General features: G+C 44.0%; 2 protein-coding genes across 6 annotated transcripts in view; one reads left to right on the top strand and one right to left on the bottom strand.

Moving 5' to 3' along the window:
• cep89 (centrosomal protein 89) overlaps positions 1-21757 on the bottom strand; it is a 77113-nt gene that overhangs the window by 16872 nt on the left and 38484 nt on the right. For all 4 annotated transcript variants that reach the window (XR_007400594.1, XM_049030005.1, XM_049030003.1 and 1 more), the window contains one exon: positions 478-647. Coding sequence is in view for 3 of the 4 variants with exons in the window: in XM_049030005.1 (XP_048885962.1) it covers positions 478-647 (170 nt within the window). In the remaining variant the exon portion in view is untranslated. The remainder of the gene's footprint in view (positions 1-477; positions 648-21757) is intronic.
• zgc:165481 (uncharacterized protein LOC100073327 homolog) lies at positions 632-14700 on the top strand. 2 transcript variants are annotated; one of them, XM_049030036.1, is made up of 2 exons: positions 632-826; positions 13193-14700. In XM_049030036.1, exons 1-2 carry the CDS (start codon positions 820-822, stop codon positions 13930-13932), a joined length of 747 nt encoding a protein of 248 aa, XP_048885993.1. In that variant the 5' UTR covers positions 632-819; the 3' UTR covers positions 13933-14700. The 2 variants fall into 2 exon arrangements, with proteins under 2 accessions (XP_048885993.1, XP_048885994.1); XM_049030037.1 differs by having other exon boundaries at positions 13196-14700.

Here is a 21757-nt window from a genome sequence, read left to right on the forward strand (position 1 = left end):
CGAAAAAAGAACATGAAGGACGAGTTCAACAGGTTTCCCACCGGAACCAGTAAAACAGCTCACTGGAAACCCAGAGAGTGCCAGCCAGTTTGCTTTGCACGACCGCTTCCATCCTCCGTTAAATTTAAAGGGATGCCCATGAAGATAATGTTTTCGGTGACGTCACCTCGGAAAAGTGGCACGCTTCATGACATCGGCGTAAGACGTGAGATCCGTCTCACTGGAAGGCCGAAAAAGACACGGGAAGATTGTGAAGAGAATTAAAGAGAAGTAATGCATGAGATGGAAAAAATGAGATATTGAGAATGAAAAGTAAGGCTTGTGATAAGATGTGAGAGAGAGAGAGAGAGAGAGAGAGAGAGAGAGCGTACGAGGCTGTGTGCGGCGCCTGCAGCTGCACTGGGCTCCTCCCCCTGCCTTCCCACTCCCCTGGCTGGCCTGTAATTGGTTTGTTTTGCCAGTGACTGCCGGGCTTACCTTTTTTGTTGCAGCACTTCGTCCAGAGCTTCCTGCTTGTCTCGCAGTAGCTGCTGGAGGTGTCGGATCTCTCCCCGGTAGGAGGCGGCCCTCCCTGCAAAGTCGTCCTCCTGCTCCTGCAGCCGGTGGCCCATGACGCCCAGGCTGGCGGCCGCCTGCCGTTTGTACACCTGTGAGAGCGAAGGTCCGCCGGGCGCCCACCACCACATTCACACACATCCACAGGGAGAGGAACGGAGAGAGAGAGAAGCATGGCTGGGTTAGAGTGCAGGACTCCTCTGGAACACTGACCGGCACAGCTGGAATACCACCAACAACAGCTGGATTACAAGAACGGACAGTATGCAAGGTGAGAACACAGATCTGCCAAAACTTGTGTGTGTGTGTGTGTGTGTGTGTGTGTGTGTTCGATTGTGTTCGGGGCATCTTTTACATGGTCCTGTGAAGAGCACCGGCATGTAGCTGTTTTTAAGCAGAAGACACTGGGAGACCGATAGCGCTAAATGGACTAGTGCTGAAGACAGCAATGTGCTGCTGTCGGTTCCTCCGCATGTGTGTCTCCCTCTTTTCAAAGGAGCTTTGAACTAGCCTCCAAGTTTCAGCTTCTGCTCCTGGGTGCGTTCACGGCACTGTTTGAAGAGGCTCAGAGCAGGAATGCCTCGATGACGTGGCTTATCTTATACGCCGTTACACTCGGAAGAGGGAAGTAGCCTATGGATTGCTGTCAGTCAGTTTTAAGGAAAGCGGTAAGACCGGCGCAGAGGTGCCGTTCAGACTGAGCAGGCTAATATCATGAATTATCCCTGGTTTCGCACTGAAGTACAGGGCTGAGCAGCAATATTCATTTCCACCCGGAGACTTAGTCTGAGGATGAGTGATGTTTATGTGCCTGTTGATTAAGCAATTCTGAGATGAGGGGGGAGGGGCAGAGAGGTGGATGAACGGGTGATGGCAGCTTAAATCAAGATGCTAAGCGGGTCTGAGCCCAGCTGCCTCGGACGTTTGGGGCGCCGCGGGTGTGTTTGCTGACTCGCGTGTGTGACGTGACGTAGAGACATCCTGCCTTTGGCGCAGCCTGTTGAACCGTGCCATCAGGATCGCAGAAACACCGAAAGAGGAAACCATGTGGACAGGGCGTCCTCGGCGGGCGTACCGTTATCCGGGGTGGGGGGGGTGACCGCGTACGACAGGGCCAGCCAGGAGCACGCGTGTAGGCTGCCAATTGATTACGGCACTAAGCCCACTGACTACAGAGCTGATTAAAGTCACGGAGGCATGTGCTTGCACATCTCTGGGGCTTGCAGGTAGCTTTCCACTTGGCTATCGATTAAGGAGCGGAGTCGTGGCGGGGGGAGCGTTAACCCACCCGTGACTAATCACTTTTGTCAGCTGATCTTTGGTTTGATACAATCGAACTCGCTGAGCTCAGTAAATAAACATGCTTACTCGTCCTGAACATAAAACATACTTCACTACTAATAATTCACTGTCCAGTTAGGTGTGAAGCCAGCTGTTCGCCTTAACATCTCCTCGGTGCTCAGTTTAATTATCCATCGGTAGACAGCTTCATAATGTGTGGCGTTTAGACGGCACAGCCTCCTGTAATCGCGGCAGCTCTGCCTCAGGGAAGCCTGATGCTCACAGAGATGAATGTTTGTCTTCAGCATGTGCTACAGTCTGTCCTTCTCTATTCACTCACCAGATGTATCAATTACGCATCAATGCCGATGAAGTCATTCATATCCTTTCATTACATGACTATGTCATAATTTACAATATCAAACCACAGGTTACATTAAAGGCAGGCAGCACACTATACTTGTGGGAAAAACAGCAGGACTAAAAATCTTGTTAATATTTATCTGTGAGAGAATAACGTCAGAAAAAGGCAGCGGTTGGCATGGAGCCCTGACTCAGTCACAGGTTGCCATTAAGATGAACTGGGATGCAGGATTAAGGTCTGAATGGAGCGCCCCCCAATGGCATGGTAGGAGTGCTGCACAAACACCAGCTTTGTGTCATGAGAGCCACTGAAGACTCTCATTCTTAATCATTTTATAGCACATATCCTGTTAGAAAATAAGAATTTACAACGCAACAAATTAAATTTTTTAAGACTTTTTAAGATGTCTTGTAAAAAGACATTTTACGCTATAATTAGAACAGGTCTTATGCAAAATGTAATTTAAGACCATTAATTGAAGCGGCTCTCACTCCAAAGAGTCATCCCATCACACTGTCAATATAAGAAAGTGCTGCTAAACCCTTTTGTATAATACATTACGATATGCGAAATGAAAGAGGCAGCCGGGTGGAGGCCCTAATGTGGGTTTTCATAATGAACACTGGACACACTGGTCTGGCTGGCAGTTTCTTAAAGAAAGGAGATAGAAACTGACCACGCCTCAACACCCCCTAGAGATTCAGTACCGCAGGAACCCAAAGGTGTACCGATATAACAGGAGGAAGGTGTAGTGGGGGGTGCATGGATACCCCCATGGTGGGAGAGGAAGGCATTGCATCAGCCGGCTTTGAGCCAGCAGCTTGACGTCAGACCTCTGCAAGCACCCGGGGTAGCAGCTTACAGCTAGACAACAGAGGTAGAAGCTAACAGGTATTCAGGGGGCAGGGAGACCCCAACCACACAAGAGTTGTGAGAAGTGTTTGGTGGCGTCGGTCCGTCGGACTGTGACAGTGACCTCACATGTGTTATTATCACAGCAGGCCATATGCAAATCATCAGATCAGTCCCAGAGTGGGACTGGCACACGAGCGAGTCGTGCATTTTCATCTTGCAGATGTGCACCTTCTTCTGCCAAGATGCAGCATTTCACTTTATTAAATGATAACCGTGTAATGTATATGAATAAAATATTGAGAAGTTACACTGAGCCGTCGCTCCGATGCGGCAAAATCAAAAGAGCGGCTGCATCGTGACGCTCTGGGCATTAAAGTTTAAACAGCCATAAAACCCAGGGAGCCATTGTTTACATGGTGCTTGATGTGATATTTCCCATCGTCTAGGGGCTGTGAAAAGCGCGGTACGAGGACTAGGCACAATAATGAATTAATAACGGTAGCAGCGAGAAAGAGAAGAGCTCTGGGTTCACATGCTGGGCCATGGCGGGACCCACAGCTGATGCGGAGTGTTGATAAACAAGCACAGCGAGTCCAAGTGGAGGTGGAAGCCCAGTTCGGCCTTCCTGATGTTCTTAATTAAAAACAAAAATAAATTACTTAAACCTGAATAATCAATTACTATAATTTCATATGACAAAAATGCTCTCATGATAGATTTATAGTTAAAGTCAGGTTAGGAATGGCCTTTAAGGCCAGCTGGAACGCTGTCAGTACTGCCCGCCTCTGTGCCGGAGCCTGGCACCCCTGACGGCTGCATGTGGCTTGTCTTCTCCTCCTCACCTACTACAGCTAGTGGTGGTGGCACTTAGAACCTCAGAGCCCTGGGAGAAACCTCTCGGCAGCATAGCGGCCAGAGCCCCTACAGGATTATTGCTCATCTGCAAAGTTCTAAGGCCGCAGGTGATCCCCGCAGCACTGGACTGTGGGCCGGTGAGGTCTGCACATCCGTACAGTCAGAGGTGGAAAATTCAGGTCCAGAAAGTACACATCCATCAACCAGCTGATTACTCTGTGAATGTGAGTCTTTATGCTCAATTGGCTGGTTGAAACTAAATCTTGGTCTGGAGCTTCACTTTCTGAATCGGAATTTTCCACCTCTGAACCTACTGATGTACTGTAGATTGTTTTGTAAGAAAAGGTTTCTGTTAGTGTTTTCTGGATTTCTGCATGAATAGCTTGTGGTCCGGTATTTATTAATATGGCAGAAATGAGGAGTAAGGCTGATTTAACGGCACACTAATTGAACATCACACATGTGCCTTTTCTTTGGTTTGCATTTTCATGTCAAACGGTTAGTGTTGGAAAAAGTGTGTGAACCCGAACATTTAGTAAAGACTGGAACCTCCTTTATTCGTGATAACTTCAACTAAATGCTTTACATAACTAAAGATTATACCAGTGCAGCAGTCAGGAAGTATTTTCAGCCATTCTTCAGTTCATTAGTATTTTTCGGATGGTCTGCTATAGACCGTGCCACAGAATTTTAATTGTATTGAAGTCAGGACTTTGACTTACTAATTCTTAAATACATAATTTGTTTTATCTGAGGCTTGCTGTTGTTGGTTTACATGTATTTAGTTAGCCAACATTTGCCCAAAACAAAATATATCCGAGGAAAGCTTGTGATCAAAGAGCAGAGTCAGCCAGCATCCAGAAAGTAGCTTGGAGGTAAGGGCCAAGTTGAGGGACCTGCTGCTGATAAATAACTGTGCAGTTTCAATCATTGTCAGGTTGAATGACCCAACTGCTTTTGTGTTTTAGCTCAGTAGTTTCCCAGTACAGTTTGGAATCATTAGTTCCTTAATCACTGCAAGTCGTCTAGGCCCTAAGGCAGAAAAACAGCATCCACCATGCCTCAAATTTGCTATGCAGTTTTGGTTTTGGTATGAAGTTTTGGTTTTGGTATCCAGTCTTGGTTTTGCTATGCAGTCTTGGTTTTGCTATGCAGTCTTGGTTTTGGTATGCAGGTATGCAGTCTTGGTTTTGGTATGCAGGTATGCAGTCTTGGTTTTGGTATGCAGTCTTGGTTTTGGTATGCAGTCTTGGTTTTGGTATGCAGGTTCGGTTTTGTTTTCTCTAAACACAATGAAACTTTCAGCTTTTATCTCATCCATCCAGAAAACAGTCGCGTTGAAAAAAAAAAAACAGCTTAACCGGTTTGAGCCAACTTATGATAGTTGCTTATGGTATGCTTTTGTATGATGGTTTGGTGGTTTAACTGACATACCAGCTTATGATGATCATTCTAGCTGGTATAGCTGGTCATACCACCATGACCAGCTTGATAGGCTGGCCACACCAATATGATCAACTGGTGACCTACGCCAGCTAGACCTTCCAAGAGCAGCAAGAGTTGGGACATGACCATCTAAGACCATCTCAGACCACCTTAGACTATGCAAAAATGCAGGAAATTCCTAATTCATAAATGTGTTCTCTAACTGTTCTTTAACGAAGAAAGGAGCTTTCAGAGTACAAGGCATGATGGTTATTTGGGTTGAAGGGGAACTTCAAGTCAGACCCACTAGATCACTAACACAGGAACCGCAGATGAACCTGGTCATGACATGAGATCATTACCAGAACCAGTGTATTTCTCTAATCAGGCTGCATTTTCTGTAGCCTGGCCTTGGCACATCCTGCAGGACTGCAGTGGGCCTCCTGAAGCCCTTCCTTTTGTCACACAGATTCAGTTCAATCATAATGTGAAGCACAGGGGAAAAAGTGGATACCATGACTGGATGTCAAGTCGTTTCTGTGCTGATACACAGTCCATTATCAGAAATTAAGCACAGCACAACCATTTGCTCCAGGCCCTTAGCCTTTGATCATGAGGAACTCCTGTGGCTGGCCTTCTTGGTAGATTGTCCCCATGAGGGCCACAGGAACACACTCCCCTCCCTTTAACACGCGGAGTGATTCATTCCGTCCACCCCTCCCTTTAACACGCGGAGTGATCCATTCCATCAGCAAAGCCAGCAAAGGACTGGAGGGGTGCCTGGCCAGCTGGCTAACACCCTGCCTGGGATCCTCAGTGCTTGACTGGTACCCATCTTTGTTAAATACGGCCTTTCCTGAAGGCCGTCTCTGGCACACTGGTCCCACCCAGTGGGCATAAACCAGGCAGCAGGTGGGTAACACATGTGTCTGATTCTTCCAGCCCTGATCCCAGTGGCCAAACCCAAATATAACCAGCCATAATGCATCTTTACCACGAGGAAATGGAGCCTTTTACCTTTTTCGACTAAAAGTATTAATATAATTATCTTTCTTGTCATAAAAAACCATAAGTCATACAAACAACAGGAAGCCATTCAGTCCATCTTGCATGGATATTTCTGAAGGGCAGCATCGTAATCATAGAGAAAACAATTTGATCTATATCTCAATATAATCAGATCACGAGGTGGGGAGACCCACTTATCCGGGTCAGGGCTGTGGGAGGAGGGACTCGAGCATATCCCAGCAGCACAGAGCACGGGAAGGGGGGGGCTGGGTGGGATGTCTGTCCATTGCAATGCCCACAGTAGTCACACTCTATGGGCAAATTAGAGATGACAAATCAATCTGTTTTTGGACTGTAGGAGGAAACTGGGATACCTGGAGGAAAACCTCACAACAGAGCGAGACGGAGATGAGGGGGAATAGCAATCTAACTGCCCAGCCCTCTAGGTGAGAAGCAGCACTGCCAACCACTGAGCCATGATGCCGTCTTCCTTCATCTCCTGTAAATCCAGTTTCAGGCAGTGGTACTAGACTTCCTACAGAGACAACCATCAGCTTAGGTCCCACGCTGCAGAGATGCTGATATTTCAGTTCCCTAGTGAACATGGCTTTGTTGGTTGCATACGGATGAAGCAGTCAAGTACTAATGGGCAAGCTCTGAAGGCACTCCACCACCAATCTCAAGACCCAATGTGTACTAGACTCCTAACAGACAAAAACAGCACAGGCAGGAAGGATTGGGGAGTTCTCTTGCACCCCAATACTCACGCTTTATATAGGTGGAAGAAATTGTGGTACTACTTTACTTGAAGCTGTCATCTATAATGCATTATAGATACCCCCATAATGCATTATAATGGTTAGTATAAGAATTATTAAAGCATTACAGCATCTTCTATTAACAGTCATTAAGCATTATAGTGTTGATTATAATACTTTATAAACTCCAATGAAGCTCTCTTCTATAAAGCACTATAGATACCTTCATAATGCTTAATAATGGTCAGACTAAGAATTAAGTATTCTTTTACTACATTATGAAGGTATTTATAGTGCATTAAAGATGAAAGTTTCGTAGAGCATTTATAATGCATAATAAACATGGTTATAATGTGTTACGCCTTTTATCAAGTTATAGCCATGTTTATAATGCTTTATGAATGCATTATAATGTGCAATGAATGTGTTCATAGATTCTTATAGACATGGCATTCATCGAAAGTGTTACCGAAACTGTCACTTTGTCAAGGTCAAACACCTCTTATAACACAGCATTCTGTAACTGAAATAAGTTAATTATAAAGAAAGCTAAGGCTCCAGCTAACATCCAAGCGGATGTTATATGCCTTGGCCCATAAGGTGGCAGGGGAGTCAGAGATTTCCGCTCCTCCATGCGCCTGCAAGAAAAGTGCGTTTTTCATTCCACTGAGAGCCCTCACATCAGTGCCAAAGCAGCTGCAGAAGACTGGCATGGATAAGCGGATGCCCATCGCCATCGCGGACATCCTGCATGCCGTAGAACAAAGAGCGCGGCGCGTTTTCTTCCGGTACTGCACTTTCTCTAAGAAGTGAAGCAGTGGCAACAGCAGCTGTTTAAAACAAGGAATGCATACGAATTTTGATGACAAAGACGTGCAAAGATCCCCCCTTTCTGCGACTCACACACTATCTGTCTGTGACTTGCTCTCACTGATTATCCACACTATTGTCACCACTGACCTCAAAAGACCCATTATTAAAGTCAAACAGAAAGCACCAGTGAGGGCATGCAGGATGAGATCCTGTGCGTCCACTGGAAGAAGTAAGGCAAGGAAATGCACGACAGCCCCTGTCTCCAGGGCTTGATCACATGGGCCAGTACGACCATCTGAATAAACAGACACAGAATTGCATTTTCACGATGGTAGAGAGAGTCACAAGGGAACTGGAGAAATGATATGAGGCATCTGGATTTCCATTAACACAGCCATGCCTTCATAGTCCATGACTGCTTCTCCAGTAGTGGATTACAGTGGACCTGGATGGGACACCTGTACCATTTTATACACCTTTTTCAACCTGTCAAAAAAAGGTAAACACTGTACAGATGCTTGCTTAGAAAGCAAGGCATTTAATATTTAATATGAAAACAGTCACACTTTGACAAAAAAAAAAACACAGATGATTAAAATTTCAAACAGAGTTTCCTGACACAGCCTGCAGCAAGGTGTGATGACATACACAGAAAAGGCAAATTAAGTAACTAACAAAGCATATTAAAGAAGTGAGAGAAGACAGAGCTGGTTCCATTTCACACTGTGACCTTGGTGACCTTCACACAATCATTCTTGAGTGGGAACAATATCCAGCCAGAGGCATTTAGCTAAAACCAATGAGGCAGTTTGCACGGCGGCAGCAGGATTAGGGAGGAATCAGCTCAGCGGTTTCTGCATCACATATGTCGGTCTGGAATAGTTTACCCTAATAATGGACCCTGTTATGGTTATGTAAACAGACCCCCACCTGAATCACCTGCAGCCCCTGCACTCTGTTCCCAGTGCTGCTTCCGCTGTAGCTCGTTAGCACGAGGTTAGGAGCTGCTGTGCTCAGACCTAGCTGGAACCGGTAGGTCTGGCTGTCGTAATGAGCCTGCAACAGGTGGCAGTGTCGCCCCCTCCGGGTGGGAGGGTGGGGGTGCATTCTGAAAGAGCCTGTCACTGTCTCAACCTTCTGGAACGCAGCCCGTTGGCCGATTTATACTCCTATTCTGCTTGGAGAACAGAGAATCGCATTCAGGAGCTCAGACTGAGCTTCTGTTTAGCATAATTCTGCCGGAGGTAGGGACAGGGCTGGAATTTAGGGCTTTTTATGTCGTTTTTACACAAGTCACGGAATGTAAATAACTTAAAACACTTTACTAATACGCAGAAGAAACAAATTCGATGCGACAGTTTTCGATACGTTTTGTGTCATTTTTGGAAGCTTTGAGATTGTAACAGACTGAATGGGAAAGTATTTATGACATGCAATAAAGCAGGAACTGCAGATAATGTTGGCTAAATTCCTAAAGAAATATTTTCCTCAAAATACATTCCTTATGACTAGGATGAATGAATGAGTGTGGAATGAATGAGCACCTACATCATTATACTCGGCACTCCCTGCCGCTGAGAAATGATCTCACTTAACCATTTATTCTAATTTTCATTGTTGCGGTAAGAAATTAAAGAGTGCCGCTTGTGTTGGAATTTGGCATGCGCAGTAATTGCATTTCTGAAGTGTAGCAAGTGATGCTGATATGTGAACTGGTAGATGAGCTCTGGGCTGGGTTCCAGACCGAAGGCCTGACTAGGCGAGTTAACCTACTTTATCAGCTGTGAGCAGGCGGCTTTTATGAAAATGACAGGTTAGGCAACATGACAGCACTCTGTGACAGATGCAGAAGGATGGTTCAAAGCAAAGAAACTTAGGCAGACCTGAGAAGATGAAATGTGTGCTAAAGATGACCTGAGCCTGGTCGCTTATGGAGTCCCTGCTTAAGGTAGCCACACACACGTCAGCTCAAGTGCCAGGCACAGTCCAAAAGATTAATCAAAAGCTTGATCCTGTTGTCAAACCTTATCAGGTGATTACACTCGAAAACCGCTGTAAAAATTCACTGGGAGTTAAACAGACAGATCTGAGGGCAGAAGGCTTTAAGAGATTTATAATCGAGGGAGAATCAGATGCTTCAGTTCCAGGATTTTAAAATATAATATATAGCTGCAAAACGTCAGCCATCATCGAAAGATTTAAGGCAGCAGGTGCTTGACATGGTGGACGTTGTACTTCATCACTCCAGACACAGCTGTCAGACCCGCTTACAGATTCATGTCCTTTCCAGCAGCAGTGTGCACAATTCTCCACATTTCGCACTTCCAGGGCAACTTCCATTGCAACGGTTATTGCTCAAGGGCTAAAACTCTTGCCTCGCACCACTAGGGTTGATGGTTTCACTTGTGCTCCACTCTGTATGTGTGCCGTTTGTTCTCCTTGGTTCACGTGGGTCTCTGAACTGCCCTAGAGCATGATTAAGCACGTGGGTCTGTATGTGCTCTGTGATCGACTGGCATTCCTTTCAGCGTGTATCCCTGCCTTGTCTGGGACAGGCCCCATGCCCTGCTGCGACCTTAATCAAACAGTTGGAATACAGGTAGATACTGTCGAAATTAAACACTTCTGAACAATAAGCACAAGTCAATAGTTTTCATTTATTTATAGAGTATAGAGGACAAAATATAGTAATAGATCTTACGTTTGAACCACCGATGCTACTTAATAAATTCCTAATTAATAAATCCACCCAAAATAGAAAACATATACTCAAACTGCCCATGAAATTTAAATTGCCTTTGTCAGTAGAGCTGACATGATCTGATTTTTGCAACCGCATGCAGAACGTGATGTTTTAATCTTTTATAGTATATATGCAAAGCCGTGGGTGATTTCATAAATTATTGCTGTCTGCCATTAGCCTGTTATCGATGTATGGCTCTGCAGGCCTTGGGGGGGCTTCTTCTTTGAAATGAAGCTGCTTTCGGTCTGTGGACAGGGAAGCTGGGTTTCTGCTTAAACTGCGTCAGATAGTTTCTCTACAGACACCAGCAGCATTTAGGCTGTGAAGAGTGCAAAATGAAAAACAAAGTTGCTCCACGCACAAGACTTACGCCCAGCTTTTAGCAAGCAAGTCCACTCTTTTCTGTTTTCAGTGATGCTAGTACGCCCCGGGGAGGTGGGCAGCCAGTTGACCTTGGACCCCCAATGGTTTTTTTTAATCCTTACATGGAAGTTTGTTGTTTCTCTACTCCATTGTCACCTGGCTATGTTTATACAATTTCGTCCCTTCCTTTTTTTCTCCTTCTGTATTACTCTCTCTAACGATGTTGCGATGTATCCCAGCGTATTCACGTTAAGAACCTTGGGATGAGTCTGCTGCTTCCACGTCTGAGGTGAGAATTCAGACAGTCTGCTTTTCGCAGTCAGTCGCACTGTGAGAACCTGCAGCCACATGAATGTGCACGTCGAAGCCTGAAGCCTTCGTAGCACACTTTTCAAAACCCCGTCCACGTTTTGTCTGGTGCGTTCGATGATCAATCAGCTGCACCGATACGCCCGCTGTCACACAGCCAGCTTCTCCAGTTATACCCCACTTGTCTGCATTACACACTTAAATTGGAGAAAGTCGAAGGCAGAAACGATCCATGTTCCTCCACTTGCGCTGCCGGTTAGTTGCTTAACACCTGCCGGGCCCATTGTCTGCTACCTGACCGATTAGGAGCTGTATCAAGGAAGCACCGCTCTGCTGACACTGCCATCTGTCTGCTGAAGTCATTTATCAGGCTCCATGTAAACACACAATGAAACGTTGTGTGACGTGACATGATATGAGGCGATAGCCTGCCCTACATCACTCAAACTACCATGCTTCCATGAAACACCACACGTCCCTAGAGCATGGAAAGGGTTAGAGCTAAATTTCATAACAATATATCCCATGGTACACAAAAAAAAAACACAAAAACAGGTGTAAATTTAAATGTTTTGTAACCAGTACATTATAATCCATTAATGAAGCTAACCATGAATTTAGTTTGTGACGACACCTGACTGAATTAGATCACGGAACGCACACCACAGGGGTTCAGAGCCTATCCCAGAGGCTACGGGCACAAGCCAGAGAACAACCCAGGATGGGGTGCCAGCCAATCGCAGAGCACACTCACACCCCAGTCACTCACACATGAACACCTATGAGCAATTTGATAACTCCAATTAATCTCAGCACATTTTCGACGCTGGGGGGAAAACCGTATGAAACCCCGGGAAACCCCACGGCGACACGGGGAGAACATGCAAACTCCACACACATGGAGCTAGGGCAGACACTAGAACCCTGGTCCTACAGATGTGACGCAACAGTGCGAACCACCGTGCCACCCATGCATCACCATCATTTTTTGTTCAGAAACGATGGACACGACATGAGAAAGGGTACCATGTGACCAACTTCTGAGAAATGATTACAAAAATGGCTTCTAGGTCAATATCCATCCAGAGAGTTGTTTCAGGGATCTTAAAGACTTGGTGGTTCTCCAGTTCTGCTGGAGGCTGGTTTATGATAATCCACATTTATCCCTCTTAATATAGATCAGTGTCCTATTTCAGCACTAATTCCTTGCCATTCTACTACAGGCACACATTGCATTGGCACCTGTCACAGTAATAAAAAAATACATATAAATAAACAAGCTTTATAATCAAGCTAATATCTGCAATTCAATTAACAAGTGCATAATGACAAAGCTAATTCTACCTTTGAAGGCAGGTAAACAAAAGAGAAGTGGAACACAGAAAATCTGGTAAAAGATGCAAAGCCACACAACAGGCAATGGGATTCACACGCAGATCATCATCTGGCATTTGGAAAAGGGCATTTCGCACGGGCAAAGCCAAAGGAGCAAGCTAGTTATCAGATCGTCGGCAGCAGGAGGCTGAAAGAAGCCACCAAAGTCACACTGGAGAAATAAAACATCCCAAGTATGAACAAACAGCTAATTAGAAGGAGGGGTGGAGCATAAACATAATCAGCGACTCTGACACTCCTCAAAGTCCTCTACTTTGTTGCACATTCCATGGGGTGGCAGTGTAACAAATATATCTGTCAAGTCTATAAATAAGGCCCGGAACCAATGATAAAACTCACATTTATAAATACAATACAAATATAATGACATCAGTAATAGTCATTTCACTTTGCTGGGCCCCATTTGACTCTTAGAGAAACCCTGCCATCACTCTGAGGTCTGACCAAGCCCTTCTCCATGTCTTCCAGCAGACAATGAAGTGAAGATGAGCTGCAGCCAGCAAGGACCTGAGGAAAAGTCTGGCACCGATGAGCTGGAGTGTAAAATCTGCTACCAGCGGTACAACGCACACAGCCGCCGGCCCAAGATCCTGGACTGTCTCCACAGGGTCTGCGCCCGCTGCCTCAACAAGATCTTAGACATCGGGGACGGCTCCCAATTCGTCAGCTGCCCCTTCTGCCGCCATGAGACAGAGGTTGCGGAATACGAGGTGGCTGGCCTGCCCGACGACTCAAACATCATGACCAGGTTGGTCACCAAGGACAAGTCCTGGAGCTCAGATAGCCAAGAGGTGGTGCTAACCCCCAAGAACCTGTCCTCGTCCAGTCCCTCCCATGACTCCTCCAACTGCCTGGTCGTCACCATCATGGAGGTGCCGCAAGACCTACAGCACTCACCCAGCCGGCATGACAGCTCAGACTATTACACAGAGCAGAGCCTGGATTCCGTTTCGGTTGGCTCCAACAGCCCCATAAGCCAGGGCAATGTCTCCAAATTCTGCAACCACGTGCCCAGGATACTGGTCTGGCTGCTGGGATTCTTCTACTTTGGCTCGCTGCCGCTGGGGATCTACCTGCTCGTGATCCAGAGAGTGACGATGGGAATAGTGTGTGTGAGCCTGGTGCCCTCCAGCCTGACTGTGTGCCTAGTGTACGGCTTCTGTCAGTGTTTATGCCAAGGCATGTGTGACTGCTCCTCTAGAAGCTGAAGCCAGGCTAATTAGCCACAGGACCAAGAGGACTTTTGACCCATTCCTAGCCATGGTAATCCAAAGCTATGAGGGGACTCTCATCATTTCCAATTGTTTCCCAGCTGTTATCTCCCCAAAAACAAGGAACATGTCAGAAATCACTGTGGTCCTAGAATTGCAACACGGAGTGCAGCTTGAGAGTATTGTAATCTGGTAAGAGGTACTTTAGTATTTGCACTCACACCTGGGAGAAGTACAGTTCTATTCTTTATCCTAGGAGTGATGTGTGTCTCGACATCTACTTCTCCTTCTTAGATTCATAGAAATCTTGCAGATCGATTCCAAAGTGTTTAGGTATGACTCGGAAATCACCCAAAAGATTTCAAATCCAAACTTTTCACCATCCTTAAATGGATAACTACCTGTAATTTCCATATTCCCAAAATAACCTGGAAATATTTAGCAGTTGTTTATTTATAATGAAATAGCACTTACATGATGTGGGGTAAAATTCATGCCGATGGGGGCACCCTGAGGTCATCTGTGTGTCGCTGTTCTAAATAGTGACTTTTCTGCTGAAACTCACATTTACGGTAAATCAACAGATGTGATTCATGTACCAGGATTACAGACATTTCTGAATGTTAGGTGTGAACCGTCAGAGCTGATACTAGAGCTGAATTTTTAAGCGATACTACCATCTGTGTGCATTTTTAATGTTCTGCTTTTTTTTTAATTAGGTAAGAGCAATTAAACATATGGTCTGGCAACCTGAACCAAAGCTAATCTCATGGAGCTTCATTGTTTTCCTTCTCCGGCATGGAATGCCGAGTTTGTACTTGTTTCCATTCATAAATGTGGCTGCGTGGGACCAGGAAGGTCGATCACACAAAACATCATAAGGCAGCAAAACTCACTACATGCCAGAACACATAAACAACTGGGAGGAACATGTAAATTCATAAATCTTATAATGCCTTTAAAGCAGGAAATCTATTTTTCTAGCATAAACACACAAGCACAAAAAAATATATACAACTTCATGTTCACTAAAACATCAGTATAGTTAAAATATGAATAATATACTAATATTAATATTTATTGTTTTATTAGAATAATTATTATTATACTAACAATACAATTTTCACTTTATAAAAAAATATGCTATCAACAACAAAAAAGAAATCACATTTTTCTTTATAATGACCACAATACCAACACATTCCAGTGCAGAGGGTTCTTTCAAATGTGATAAAAAAGTCCCCCAGCTAATAAAGAGTGAACATTTGGAAACCATTAATGATTTGCCTACATGTTTTGATTAAATATAATTATATATTCTGAATGCGCTTGTGCTGTGGTTATATTTGACAATGATAATAAAGAGTAATTGCACATGACAGCACCCTTAGAATTTGCTCTACATTTTCCTCCCCCCCACAGGTTACCTGCGCCATCAATTTTGGGAGGGGGGGGTCACTAAAGCAGGACTCCAAGGCTGATCCATTTCATTAGGGCAGAACAGTCCCCTGCTTCCACATTATTTTCCATGTTAATTCATAGGAACATTGTTCATAATGAAATAATTAGCGTATTCATCGGTTTTGCTATTGATGGAAATCCTAACAACAAATTTTTAATTCGGCGGTGGCGTAATGTGGGGAAATGGTGCCCATGGGTGATTCCATCATGGAATCCAATCAGCCTTGGTGAATTATTGTTTATAAGTCACACCTATATGATTTCCCCTCCTAAACCATATGTGAAATGCTTTCTATTTTGTCAAAGTCCAAGTAATCTAATCGTTTCCGGGGATACTGCACCGTTGTTTTCCATAAAAGAAAACAGGATACAGTCCCTTATTTACAGACATGAAATCTGCAGTTATTTTTCTAGGAGAACTTACAGGATAGTTTGACATGAACAATACAGAAATTCGAGAGCTGGGAAATATGTAATTTTGTGTATTATGATATCCCACTTTTGTCTCATTCCCATTTTGATCCCTTTCTGACCCGTGGGTCAGGATTCCTCTTCAGACATTTATCACAAGCCTCTGAATGTCACATCATTCGAAATGCTTCACTAATCACGCCGTTCTTTCTGGACCCTCTGCATTGGCCTGTTGCTATGGAGACTCCTGCACCTGATGGCAGTGGCAACACAAGGGAACCTCCCGTGACTGAACCTGATGGTTTGTGGGAGAGCAACCTATATATACAGAATGCCAGACAAAAGCCTACAGACCGTGAACTTATTCTGTCTTAGGTCCCCCACACACAAATGAGGATTTATGCTCTATGTTCGAGGCTTATGTGTAAAACCCCTGCTGTTCTAAAACTCTGGTGAAGGATATATCTTCATCGCATCAAGGAGCTGTGCTGAATCTAGCACAGCTCCTTGATGCGATGAAGATATATCCTTCACCAGAGTTTTAGAACAGACAGGAATCATGGCCCAAAAAACCAGTGTGAAATACAACAGAAAATACTTCATTTCAGGCTGAAATTATACAGGAGGAGGCCTCTTTAGACGGCCTTACTTAGAGTGGGAGGAGACAAATTTTGCATGCAGCACAAGCTCTCGATTATGCTAATATACTAATATTTAAAATATTTATACAAGGCATCAATTTCTTCCAAGTATCCATATGCCTAGAGAGATCTGAGACATGGATAGGTGCAAATTTGGTACTGTTTACAGACGCGAAGGCTTGACTGATCATACACAAGACCAGTTCCGGACATGTTCACCGTTTTGGTTAGATGCTATTTGCACCAAATACACCCGAAACCTTAACCCCTGAAAGCACTTAATTGTTCCATGCTCTCTGACCTCACTCCCAAGCCCAAGTGTGTATTTAGTCTTCCATGAATGCTCCTCAATAGCAGTTCCTTGAAAAGTCTTGTGGTAAGAGTCCCGTGTTCCTGCGGGAGATCATTGAAGGCCTCCAGGGAGCTAATGCTAAATGAAGAACTGGCATATTTGCATGCTGCAACACAGAAGAGAAGCAAAGGACTGGTCTGAATTTGATATGCCCTTGTTCTGAATAGATGCTCCGTCCTCTTAATGCATCGTCATAAACATCACTCCCTTTGCACAGCCAAGACATCTTTCCTTTATTTACACTGTATGCCCTAGCCACATCTGTTGTCTCTAATTAGTCATCGGGAGACAGCGAGGAGATGCAGGGGTTGGTGGAAGTGCCTTCGGCTGGGCTGACAGCAGCCGCAGAAGCCGCCGCAGATGGGAACCAACGGTTACCAACAAAACACTAACAACACACCCTGAGGGGTGGTACTGACCATTTCCGAAAATAAGAACTTGTTCCAGAGGGAAATGAAAACAACGGAGCAGAAGAATGAGGGTGTTTTCGCAGCAGTATCAGAAAATGCAACAACTGCGTGAAAAGCGGTGTAACCAGGAGTAAGTATGTGGACAAAGTGAATCACCCATGAAACCTGCTGTTTGGTGGAGGTGACTGAATACCAGTAACGTTTTGTGGACCTGTAAACACCCACAATAGTCTGAATACAGCTTTTAGTTGGATGTTTTCAGGGACCTGCCTGACCACAGTCGTTAGCTGATGGCTTGGCCTTTCAAATGGTAATAGCACTAAATTGTATATGTGGAGCTGGGTACTGAATCTGCCCCTCATCACCTCACCTACACCCTGTTCTCTCTCTGAACCAATAATTTTTCGTTCTGCCCTCAGAACATTTTTGTTTAAGTAAAACTCAAAGAGCTACAAAAGTCCCAGATCAAGAAAACCCAGGAACTTGTATTTCAATGTAGCGGAGAAGAGAATTAGTTTGAAAATATGAAATATGAAAATATGAAATAGACCTCAAACCCCCCCAATGCTCAACCCAAAGTTATGCCCTTGATTACACCAAAGGGCAGATGTGCAAAGGGCAGAAAAAATGGACGAACAACTATAAAACTTAATTACATGTCCAGTAAAGTGCGGTTTAAGCAATATTACTGTGAAATGCACATGCAAGCATTCGTATTAATATTAATTAAAATCTGCATATAATTTTGGAAAACCAAAGGGTGTGCAAGAGTCGCTAACTCAAAATGCTTTTTATTTATTTTCTAAAATCTTGGTTTAATCCTGGTTCTGTTGGCAGAAGGCTACAGTGCGCAAAAGGTTGTCTCCAAGTTCAAAATTTCTAAGACAGCGGCACACGAGAATATGGTGAAGCAGGAGACACTGGGAACGACCAGAAACCAGCCAGGTAAAGGGCAGAAGCGACTTTATAATGCCAGAGATGACCGTCAACTTATCCGACAGTGTCTTGTGAATTGGAGGATGACATCAAGTGACCTTCAAAAGGAATTGGAAACATTAAATGCAGGTGTGAAGTGCACTGCTAGGACAGTTGATATTAGGCTCCCAGACACAGAACTGAAGTCCCATAAAGCACGGCAGTAGCCCTTCATTAATGAGAAACATGCAAGAACCAGAGAGAGAACCAATCATTTTTTGTTCTGCCTTCAAAACATTTTGTGTAAGGAGGCCTCACACAGGGGCGGCATGGTGGTACAGTGGTTAGCACTGTTGCCTCACACCTCTGGGATCCAGGTCGGAGTCTCCGCCTGGGTCACATGTGTGTGGAGTTTGCATGTTCTTTCCATGTCATCGTGGGGTCTCCTCCGGGTACTCCGGTTTCCCCCCACAGTCCAAAATCATGCTGAGGCTAATTGGACTTGCTAAAATTGCCCGTAGGTCAGAATGGTGTGTGAGTGTGCCCTGCGATGGGCTAGTCCCCCATCCTGGGTTGTTCCCTGCCTCGTGCCCATTGCTTCCGGGATAGGCTCCGGACCCCCCGCGACCCAGTAGGATAAGCGGTTTGGAAAATGGATGGATGAATGGATGGATGAAGACTCACACAAGCATTTTTTTTCATATCCTTGACAGGATATGAAGGATAACGCTACGATGCCAGGCTTCAGTGCTGCTGCTAAGTGGAATTCCTGAACTTCAATGCATAACATATTTGAGAATCATGAGGTTTTGTGGCATGAATGTGTGAGTGTGTCATTATAATATACAAATTAAAAACGTCAGCATTTGTTTTATACCTAAGCAAGTGAATGAGGCAAAAGCATCATTTAGATGTAAAAAGACATTCATATATTGTGGTTGGCCTGTATATTGTATTATGGATATACTTGAGGTGAATATTAATGAATATGAGTTTTAATGAATGAGCATCTATAAGAGCAAAATCAACAACAAAGGAAAATATGTGCACCAGTGAAGGACAAACATATTCACAGCCATGTTGGTCACACTTGGGGGGTGGCAGTCAGTAAGTTTCGATGCACACTAAGGAAATCAAATTATTGTGTTAGTCCAACACAATTCCAAATCGAATTTCTCAAAGTCGGACTAAGACACCTAAATAATGCGACTGTGAGTCAATTTACTCCTGCATGTATAATAAATCGATTCCCCTCCCATGCATATATAATGGGACAAGGGCAGTAGTCCGATTATATGACTTAGTCGAGATATAACCGAAGCTCGGCTTAGCTGTGCATGTAAACATAGTGAGTGACAAAGAAGTAAGCAGTGGAAAAGTTTGTCTAGGTAACTGCACCTTCATAATGCTTTTATATTGCATTCATAAAACGTTCATAAACATCATGTATGTACACAATAACATCTTAACATCCCTTAACAGCTGTAACATACATTAATAACAAATATTATATAATAACAACAAACATTATCATTTTATACTCATGTAATGTTGTTAATGTATATTAAAACTGTTAAGGGATGTTAGAATGTTATGAATGTTCTATGAATGCATTATGAAGATGCACTGAATGTTCTATGAATTCATTATGAAGGTGCACTGAAAGTTCTACGAATGCATTATGAATGCATTATGAAGGTGCACTGAATGTTCTATGAATGCATTATGAAGGTGCACTGAATGTTCTATGAATGCATTATGAATGCTTTATGAAGGTGCACTTAATGTAAACCCTTGTCTGTAAAACACAAAAAAGTTAGAGAGTGAAAACTCAGAAGAGGGACAGATGGCCACTCTACTCAGTACATGAAGGTACTGTGAGAAACTGTTAGCATCGTAAACCATCACAGGACTGTTTAAGGAGGATGCACATAATTACCTGCCCAGTGACATGACTATTCATTCTGCTGATACTCAAGGGAAGTCAAACTCCATTAGAAAATACTTTGTAATTGAGCAACACAATAATGCAGAGATGTATACCTGAACAGTGAAAGAAACCAATCAGAAAGGTCAAACTCAATAAAAACAGGCCCAACGCACATACGATGCTTACAGACTGTAATTCTCAAAGCTGCAGTAGAGTGCTGGCATTTCCTGACATTTACCAAGTTAGGGGCACTGTATGCTAAGAACCTGTAGTATCCACCCATATTTGTAATGTGTCTTTCTGATCATTAGGGTCTTTACAATATGTATTTCACATGACAAAAATGGTTTGTCTAATCCCCCCTCTGTGCCAGCGCATGCCAGCATGAAGGCAAGTCCTACATTAAATTCTTAGGAGTATTCCTCTGCAAGAGATGTTCTATTTCATTAACTGTAACGACGGTAAATCCTAATTCTAAGCATGCTGAAGATAGCCTGCCTATTGGTGTGCTGTCCAGCTTGGAATCAGAGCTAAAGAACAGGCAAAGCACATCAGTGCAGTGCTTCCTGTGAAGGAGAGGATGACTGAGAAAGTGTGAGAGGGAGGGACAGAGAAAGACAGAAACAGATGGAGATAGAGAGACTGGCATGGTTCAGGTGTACCCTGAATCCACACTGTAATGCCGGTGAATGCTGAAGGATCCCTGGGAAAACGTCAGGCTGGACCTGCTGATCCTCCAGCTATCTCCATGCTCTGGGAGTGTCTACAGTACCGACCGGCTAAATTAAAACAGCACCACTATCCACCGGTTTTGAACCGACTGCCATGTGGTTTCACACCTCAAAAGTTAAAGTCTCAAAAGGCCACAGGTGTGATCCTCTAAGATAACCTGCATGAAAGACTGAAAGCTATGCTAACTATACATTGGTTATGCAACTCAAGGAGCAAAAATACATATTAAATAAATCAAATAAGCATGGGTACTAATCTGTCCTCTGATTGGTCACTGTAGTTGTAAACAAAAGAAGACCAAAACTAGCAGATATTTTCTCTTAAAAAATTATATATATGGAGGCACAAATACTTAGTTACTCAGTTATTACTAAATTACAAATCATGAACAAATATAGTAGCTACTTGAGATAAAGGATGCATCGTGATTCATTGACAAACACAATATCAGTATTTCATTTGCAATTCCTTTGTTATTCCTTCGGTAGTTCACAAAGATTTACTGAATTAATAGATACAGTAACATATATAGTGACTATTTGTGATTAAAAATTGCATCACAATTCATTAATGATGGACGAACATGAGATCAGTATGTAACCAAGACTATTGAGGTTAATTAATACAAAAGTAATCGCATAATACTATATTTTTTGTGCCCCCTCAAGTAAAGTGTTACCAAAAAAATCTACTGCTGTCCATCTTCTCAGTTTCACTCAGTAGCCTAAAGGCAAGCAGAGGAGCCGGGTGATGTAGCCATACTGACGGTGTACAATGACGCAGCCATGGATAATGGGGGCTATGCTGGCTTAATGGTTAGGGAATGAACTCATAATTGAAAAACTGCAGGTTCAAATCCCCGACCAGCAAAGCACCACTGAGGTACCCTGAGCAAGGTACCGCCCCCTAGCACTGTTCCCCGGAGGCTGAATTAGCTGCCCCCTGCTATGTTACATTGTCACATATGGGT

Source organism: Brienomyrus brachyistius, chromosome 11, assembly GCF_023856365.1.
Source record: "Brienomyrus brachyistius isolate T26 chromosome 11, BBRACH_0.4, whole genome shotgun sequence".
NCBI classification, from domain to species: Eukaryota; Metazoa; Chordata; class Actinopteri; order Osteoglossiformes; family Mormyridae; genus Brienomyrus; species Brienomyrus brachyistius.